Raw genomic sequence first — 9,513 nt, forward strand, 5'->3', positions numbered from 1 at the left:
TATAGTCCCAAGCCTGCCCGCCAGTAATGTATCCACCCTGGCTTTGGGGTGCCTCATTGTCTCCCTTCTTCTGTTTGTCTGTGTATTCTTTCGCTATCCCTATCGCCACTGGATCTCCCCTCCTCGTGAACCAAACACTCATGAACAACACAACTATGTCGAGGTCAGACCCCGGCAATTAAGTGTTTTGAAATTCCCATTACTGACAATTTTATTCATAATTTGTTATGTCCACATAGTCATAATCACTAAAACACAAGTAAGCCTCTTTCTGGCATTCTCTGATTTAAGCTGAAATCGATCTGACATGAGGAATGATATTCCCCATTCCATGTTCTCTTCTCCCCAACTTGATTGTCTAGCAAGTTCCCCATCGATATACTGCTACAACTGTTTTTGAATTATCTTCAACAAAACTTTGAGTGTAATTTTAATGATATTATTTGATATTTTCCATATTAATAGAAGGCAGAAATTAATACAATACTTTTCATCTTAAACACTGCAGTTTTCATTATCTCTAGAAATTCCATTTGGGTCTTTTTCATGTAATCTAGATATTATTATATGCAAGCAATAGTACCAGACCAATTTTCCACAGAGAATTCACTGCTTCTGTTAGTAAGTTCTTCAAAGAAATTATATCACTAACACATGATTCTTTATATTTTAACTGATTAAGTCGAACAAGAACCAAAGAGGATATTATTAGTAGGATTATCTGTTAGGTTTCAGACAAAGATCTCAAACTAAAGTGTATTTACAAAACTTACTCTAAGTTGTGAAATTGCTGCTCTTCCTTCCTCACTTTCTTCATCAAATTCATCATCACTCCACTCCCAGCCACCATCCTCAGTTTTATGAAGACGGCCACTGGATCCTGGCACTCTCCGAACCTGCTCATTAAAAAGAGAAATATGAATTAAGGTCCAACATTTACTAAATTGAACACTCAAGTCATATCTATTAAATGAATTAATTAAGTAGATCATTATTTTTCTCCATAATTAAGTTTTCTAAAATTCTAATCTTCCAACTCTCACATTTCCTTTGCTCATAATACCTTCTGTGTCTTTCTCACAAGCACTAACTTTCCCTATACTTCTATACTCACTCTAAGCCCAAACAAGCACCAAGATCCTCCTTATGGAATAATGTCATAGAAAATGGGAAAACAGGAAGCCCTAAAAGTCAGTCTCCCCACTGAAAGAATTAACTATTCCAGACTGGACATTTAAAACTGTCAAGGCAGTGCTTGATGAAGGGAATGAGACTAACAGGCATAAACCAAATACCATTCCCAGTTCTTATCCCCACAGCAGTTGTGGGGCTAGTGGCACACAGCATTTGACTGGCTGATTGGGTCAAGGTGAGCTGTAAAGATCTCCTTAAAAAATCTGATGATGTGGCAATGAGACAATATACGATAGGATGAATGTAAAACTAATGTTATCCCATGTAAACTATCACATAATTCACAATAAAACATTAAAAAAAAAATTGATGATGTGCTCTGCAAACTGCAATGAATTCCTTAAGTTTTTTAAAAAATAAGAAATAAAAATGGGGGTTTAATGTTTTGGCCAGTCTAAGTAGTTCCTTGAACAACTAGTGCACATGTCTGCCATGCTTTACACTCTTTTATGCTGTTCAACACAAGGTCAGCGGTGCAAAACCACCAAAAATTCTGCAGGACATACATGAAGGTGTCTGCTCCTATAGAGATTTACAGGCTCAGGAATCCTATGGGGAGCAGTTCTACTCTGTTTTACAGGGTGGCTATGAGTTGAAATCCATTCAGCAGAAGTGGGTTTATACTCTGTGGCTTTCTCCAAAATTAGCTATTGGGATGTTTTTTTAAAGAGGACACTTTTTGTTTTCCTATTGAAACAAAACATTTAATGAAATCACTGTCAGGTCATTTAACTAACTGTAGAGATAACGGAAAAGAAATGTCAGTGACCACATGCAACAAAGAATACGAATTTTTCAAAAATAGATTACAACTATCACTCAACAAGCGACTAGGTGTAGGCCTCAGCAAGCTAAAATCAGCAATCCCTGAGGTGGGGGAGAATTTAATTTTCAGAGTTATCAATTATAATACTAAAAATGTCCCATTTTCCAACAAAAAATAATAAACAAGAAAAAAATTATGGCTCATTCATAGGAAAAGAAAATCTGACATAAAATATCGCTAAGAAAGCCCAGAACTGGAATTACCTGTGAAGAAGTGAAATCAAGTATCCTACGTATGGTAAATGAGCTATAAAGAAAAGGATACTTCCTATGGATAAGAAGTAAAACATATCAAGAGAATAATGTCTGAACAGGCAGGAAATGTCAATAAAAAGATTAAAATTATTAAACTAAATAAAAGTTCTAGAGCTAAAAAGTATAGTAGCTGAAACGTTATGTCTGTCCTCATGATAACTAGATTTCCTATCTTAGTATCTAGACAGACAGCAAAAGTAACCTGTCTACTGTAGGGATCTGACAGATTATACTGCTTGGTGGAAAAGTAACTTCAAAGTGTTTATACTTTTCTGGTTCTTTATTATTAATAATCTTTTAAGTAATACCAGTGAGTTGTACTGAAGAGAGCTGATTTCCTGGCTAGCTACCACTATATTGAACGATAACTTTTTACCTTCTCCTTTAAGTTCATGATCAGCAGAAGGCCAGAAAGCCTTATTTCTTTGATAGTGAATTAGTCTTTGAGCAGAGGAAAGGGAGCATTTCCCCCTCCCTATTGTTCCAAAGGACTCCTGGTATGGTGCTGTAAGATAAGCACTGGGCTGTGAACCACAAAGTTGACAGTTCAAACCCATCAGCTGTTCTTCAAATCCTATGCAGGGTCACTATGAGTCAGAACCAACTCAACGGCACTTAATAACAGCTGTTCCAAAGGTTCGCAAATGTTATCACAGCAGAAAAACTCATAAATGTATTTTGCCCAAACTAGAATCTTAATGTATTCTCTGGTTTGGGTTTGCATTATGACAAAACTCCTTAGAAATTATATACAAGGGACTTCAAAAAGTTCATGAAAAAGCCCATTATCTTTTAATTCCGTTTTCCATGAAGTTCTGAAGTCCCCTCATATGCATAACAAGTTTCCTTCAGTACTTAAGTAAAAGCAGTATAAAGTTTGTATTCAGAAAAGGATGTTGGTGGTGGTGATGGGGGTTCCTGGAGTTGGTTCTGACTCAGTGACCTTTATAGGGTGTCCGTGGCTGTAAATCTTTATGGCAGCAGAAAGCGTCATTTTTCTACTGCAGAACCACTGGTAGTTTCGAACTGCTAACCTTGAGGTTAGCAGCCCAACTTGTAAACACCACTACACTACCACAGCTGCTTCAGAAGAGGGTACTGTCACTTATATGGTAACACTAAATATATGGTAAGTTTTAAACACTATATGTAAACTCACAATCACTATGGTAGTATGTGATATCTAGTATAACAAAACAATAAATATTTGCTGAACTAACATTTCAAAGAAGGCTATAGAAAAGACTGAAATGAGTATTACTCATATGCTAACAAACTGTTATTTAACATAAGCTTTCCAAACCTTCAAATATAGTAAATGTAAATGTTCTATAAGCAAATTCCTACAACTGAGTAAAATCTCCATTTACCTTTTTGGCTCTTTCAGAAATGGTTGGTGCTCTCTGCAGTATTTTTTCTTGAAGAAATTCTTTATTCTGATAAGAAAAAAGTGTTTTCTTATTATTAATATTCATCATTCACATTGTAAGCTTAAGTTATCTAAATTAATATGAAAAGATACTTCTACTCAATTCCAAGTTTAATTTTAGACCAGCATTTATCTTAATCATCTTAAGAAATCCAACTTCTAAACATGGATTTCTGCCATGGCGCTGTGGAATCAGCATAGGGCTGTGAACCACAAGCTCGGCAGCTCAAACCCACTAGGTTGCTCCTCAAACCCGATGCACGGTCACTATGAGTCGGAACCGACTCAAAAGCACTTAACAATAATAAAAATAAACACTAAATATAATTAAGGATAAACAGAGAAAATAATATGAATACATAGTCAAAAGGCAGAATTTCCTACCTTTGCTTTCTGGAAAAATTTGTGCCGTAACAGTTCTGCAGCTGTTGGTCTAAAACAAGGAAAGAAAGGTCTTAGTTAATTCAAGTGTAATACAGGTTTTCATCTTCAAAAATGATTTTGTGCGCAGCAAGATAAAAACTCATTATGTTTCATTTCCTTTAACCTGCTTTAAAAAAAAAGCTAAATGTAGGATAAATTGTTACAAGATTTTGAATAGAATAATAATTAGTGTTGCTATTGTTGTTGGGAGCTATCAGGTCAATTCCAACGCTGAGACCCTATGCACACCAGAATGAAACATTGTCAGGTCATGTGCCATAATTAAGCAGATTGTTTGAAAAATTCATCTGTGAAATATTTCTCTTGGAAGCATGATTTCCTAGTGGTTTCTAATGGTCACAGAAGCCTGACTTTACCCAATCTTTTCAGCTAAGCAGGGGCTGGCCTGATTATTAACGAACAGCCTTTCTTACCCAATGAGTGTTGGCTCAACAGCTGGACAGGGTAGAGATAGGTGAAGGCTCATCCTGGGACAGGCAGACATGTGGAGGTTTGCATAAGAATACGAGGACTTAGAAGGAATCAGTTCAATGAGGATCCATGGCCTAGAACCGGGAGCTGTCAGGATCAAACTCCATTCCCTTAGGCAGATATACGGACAACATCACTATTCTAAGCTATAGTATTGGGATTTAATGCCAAGTGTGCCACTTGCTGAGGTGGCTTCAAGAGTATTCATTGGATATTAGAGTGGGGCCTACTAGCCTCAAGGGCAACCAATGTTTTCAATGAGGTATTGACTGCTTTTCCACAGCCCTGGGAAGTCTGCCCTGACCAGTATGAAGTCCGTGAGGGAAAAGCAAAGCAATTAATGTCTAAGCCAGTGCTCTCCCACTCATACCCTGTTCCCAGTCTAATACCTCTCGGATGAGCCCAACTCCGGGACACTGATGTCTTCAGGCCATGTTTGGGGAAGCCAATACTAGCTAAGGGCCATTATTGTTAGGTGCCATCGAGTTGGTACAGACTCATAGTAACCCTATGCACAACATAACGAAACACTGCCCAATTCTGGGCCAACCTCACAACTGTTGCCATGCTTGAGCCTACTTTGCCAATCCATGTCGCTGGGGGTCTTCCTCTTTTTCTCTGACCCTCCACCTTACCAAACATGATATCCCTCTACAGTGACTGGTCCCTCCTGACAATATGTCCAAAGTATGACGGATGAACTGTGGTCATTCTGGCTTCCAAGGAGCACTCTGGCTGTACTTCATCCAACACAGACTTGTTTGTTCTTTTGGCAGCCCATGGTACTTTCAATATTCTCCTCAAATACCATAACTCAAAAGCATCAATTCTTCAACAGTCTTCCTTATTTACCTTCCAACTTTCACATGAATATAAGGTTACTAATAATACCATGACTTGAGTCGGGCGCACCTTAGTTCTCAAGCTGGCATCTTTGCTCTTCAACACTTGAAAAAGGTCTTGTGCAGCAGATTTGCCTAATGCAATGTGTCGTTTGATTTCTTGACTGCTGCTTCCATGAATGTTGATGGCTGATCTGAGCAAAATGAAGTCTTTGACAACTTCAATCATTTTTCCATTGATAAAGATGTTCTTTATGGTCCAGTGGTGAGGATTGTTGTTTTCTTTATATTGAGATGCAATCCATACTGAAGGCTATGGTCTTTGATTTTTATCAGTAAGTATTTTAAGTCCTTATCTGCTTTCATCTGTATATCACAGGTTGTGTGTTAGTCTTCCCCCAATCCTGATGCCATGCTTTTCTTCACATAATCCAGCTTCTAAGATTATTTGCTCAGCATACAGTCTGATTAAGTATGGTAAAAGAATACAACCCTGGCACACAACTTTCTTACTTTTAAATCATTCGGTGTCCCCTTGTTCTGTTTGAACAACTGCCTCTAGGTCTTTGATCTTCATCAGTAAGTATTTTAAGTCCTCTTCACTTTCAGTAAACAAGGTTGTCTCACCTGCATATCACAAGTTGTTAATGAGTCTTTCTCCAATCCTGATGACATGTTTTTCTTCATACAACTCAGCTTCTTGGATTGTATGATCAGTATACAAGTTGAATAAGTATGGTGAAAGAAAACAACCCTGTCGCACACCTTTCCTAATTTTAAACCATTCAGTATTCTTGTGTTTTGCTTAAACAACTGCCTCTTGGTCTATGTGCAGGCTCCTCATGAGCACAATTAAGTATTCCGGAATACTCATATTATGCAATGTTGTCCACAGCTTGTCATGATCCACATAGTCAAAAACCTTTGCGTAGTCAACAAAGCATAAGCAAACATCTTTCTGGTATTCTGTGCTTTCAGCCAAGATTCATCTGATGTCAGCAATGATATCCCTTGTTCCCTGTCCTCTTCTGAATCTGGCTTGTAACTCTGGAAGTTCTTTGTCAATCTGATTGAGATACAATTATAATGTGTAACTGCTCCTTAGCATTTCTAAAACTGTGCTTCCTTATAAAAATACATTAAAACTTACATAGGAGAAATGGACTAAGCCCTGTGTATCTTGCTATAATGGCTGCCTGCCATTCTCCAATATAGTAATTACAGATTCTTAGAAATATATTTCTCAATTTTCTTTAAAAAAAAAAAGTAAAAAATCAAAGACTCTAGTAGTAAATTTTATTCCCCAAATGTCCCCTAAACTCAGTTTTTAGCTCAGATGTGCAGGCTCTTTTTATTTTCAGTAAAAATATCACTGCCAATTTTACCAACTTTTAAAAGGGTATGAGTCAGAGTAAAGGGTAAAGACTACTACATTTAGAGACTGGACCTGACTTTACCACATACCTACAGTGTAACCCTGAGAAAACCACAACTTCTCTATGGTTCAGTAACACCTGGTTAAGCCCTTATGAGCACATTACAATTCCTGAGAGTTTTTAAATTCCCCAGAGCCCAGAGAGCATTCTATCCCAATTAGAGCAAAATCTTTAGGGGTAGACACAAGCAACAGTTCTTTGTAATTTGGAAAACTTTCCAGGTGATTCCAATGTGCATCTAACACTTGAAACAAATACCTCAAAGGATTAACTATAAAGATTAAAAGACAGTAAATTTGAAAGAGCTATACGAACTGAGAAGTGTAATGGGATGAATGTAATAAATGTAATGGCATAAATTAATTAGATTCTACCTAAACTAGAACAGAAATTTACATAGTTGTGTTCATAATCATAATTTTTTAATGTTTAAAACCAATTACCTTGAAGTTTATCTGGAAAACCTGTATATGCAATCTAGTTAAGAAAGTTCTGAAGGGGAGGGGAGGAGGCAGGGTGATACTGACATAAGAGAGGACAACGCTCTGCTGGAGAAGCATGCCAAAATATACATGTGAACATATATCTCAGCCATAAATCATAAAGAAAAAGGCTAAGAGATCAGACTGCATACAAACTTAAAACTCCAGTAAAAAAAAAATTTGAAGAAAACAAAATTCAGACTTCCAGGAAGATGGTAGCATGAGCATGACTACCAGGCTGATCCCTATCTTTCGTATGATCAATAAGGACAGCAACTAGAAATGTGTAAACACAATTCTGTAAGAACTATGAAAAACAAAGGGAAGATTGCAGAAGCTAATTATCTGAAGAAACAAGAAAAATGCCACTTTTACATCACCAGAAACCTTTTTCTTGTTACAGTTTCCACCTCTTTTATATACTCTGAGACTGGGCCAATTTCTGGTTCTGAAGGAGGCAGGGCTGCCTTTGCAAGACTAGCAATAATTTTCACTTTGTAATCCTGTGGTATCCTCAATAACATATACAGTATAAAGTCAAACAAAATTTTCAGAAGATCTTAGTAAGAGGACTTGATTCTCCAGGAGGGAGTTTTGTGCTGGTGAACAGATTTTGTTATTCTTTCTGGTATATCCTTTTACTGAAGAAAAAGACTTTGGAGGGTCCTAGCTTTAAACAGGGCTCTCAGTGCAAAATCTCCCATAGGTGTGTCGTCCAAGATCACATTGCTGGTCTCCACATGGAAGTCAGAAACCAGCCAGAAGGCTACTGTACTAAACAGCCACCCACTGAGGTCAGCAACCAGATCAGTTCACGTTTTTCTCTAATTTACAGCTGTCTCATTATTTCTAGCATCTTAAGACACCTCTTTTTTACAAGGTCACGTTCAGAATTTTTTTAAAGTTTGATAAAGTTTACTTGCTATTTTTAGGTGTTTGTAGTAAGATAATTTTTATTTTAGCAAACTCAGCAGAGACAAAATTGTTCCTAAATGTAACCATTTATCCAGAAACAGAAAAGACAATCTAAAACCACAAGTTTAAACTTTGCTGCCTCTGCCTTTCTATTCCAATATTTCCAAAAAGAAATTCTGAATCCCCATTAAGTACAATGGGGCTTCAAAAACTACATGAAAGACATGAAATAAATAATGAAATTTTTCCATGAGGTATTTGAAGTATATTAAAGACAAACAAAATATCCCATCAGTTTTTTTTCTTTTATTCATTTTTCGAGAAAGCAAAATTAAAGAAGTTTTAGTGCTAAGAAACTTTATGGAATATCTATGTGCAACAGAAAAATACAGTGCAAATGCTGGATTTGTTAAGTGCCGTCAAACTGGTTCCCACTCATAGCGACCGTATAGGGTTTCTGAGGAGCGGCTAGTGAGTCTGAACCAATGACCTTGCAGTTAGCAGTCCAGCGCTTATCCCACAGCACCACACTAAGACTCCCTAGTGGGAACACAATCCTAGATTAAGAACCTGGACTTTCGGATTTAAGTCCCTCTATGGGAATTAGATGACTACCTAGAAGACAGCAGGGTAACTTCAGTATATACAAAGACACCACAAAAGGTTAGTCTCGATGTCTAACATTCTATGTTGCTAAGCAACATCAAATCAGCGCCACTCAAAACAACCGTCTATAGGGTTTCCAAGGAGTGGCTGTTAAATTTGAATCATCGACCTTGAAGCTCAAACGGATCTTGCAGTTCAGGGCATTATCCCACAGTGCCATACCAGGACTCCTATAATTCTGTTTAATTCATAAATATATACATACTAGAGGATTTTGTTTATATGCTTATTTGTCCATCCAGTGTGGCACTGTAGGATAAACACAGGACAAGGATGTCCTTCTTCCTTACTCCTATTCAATATTGTGTTGGAAATCTTAGCCAGAGCTATCAGGAAAGAGATAGAAGCTAGAACCAGTGAGCTAGAAGATAAATCTCTCAACACTACTAAGATAGAAGAACAAATACAAAAAAGGATAAAAAAAAATGAGAAGGCCTAAGATTCATGTTGGATAACATGAAGAGGTATAACATAAGAATTATTGGCATTCCAGAACAGGAACAATCACACAAGCCCACAGAGGAGATAGTTGAAGAGCTTCTGGAAGAAAATTT

General features: G+C 37.2%; 1 protein-coding gene across 1 annotated transcript in view; it reads right to left on the bottom strand.

The window, feature by feature from the left end:
• The window catches only part of OXSR1 (oxidative stress responsive 1), a 138,155-nt gene that overhangs the window by 23,982 nt on the left and 104,660 nt on the right, over nucleotides 1–9,513 (bottom strand). The window contains exons 9-11 of the mRNA XM_006869147.1: nucleotides 4,088–4,136; nucleotides 3,645–3,710; nucleotides 774–896 (exon numbers count right to left, since the gene is read on the bottom strand). Of these exons, the coding sequence (XP_006869209.1) occupies nucleotides 774–896; nucleotides 3,645–3,710; nucleotides 4,088–4,136 (238 nt within the window). The remainder of the gene's footprint in view (nucleotides 1–773; nucleotides 897–3,644; nucleotides 3,711–4,087; nucleotides 4,137–9,513) is intronic.

Source organism: Chrysochloris asiatica, unplaced genomic scaffold (assembly GCF_000296735.1).
Source record: "Chrysochloris asiatica unplaced genomic scaffold, ChrAsi1.0 scaffold00127, whole genome shotgun sequence".
In the NCBI taxonomy this organism is placed as follows: Eukaryota; Metazoa; Chordata; class Mammalia; order Afrosoricida; family Chrysochloridae; genus Chrysochloris; species Chrysochloris asiatica.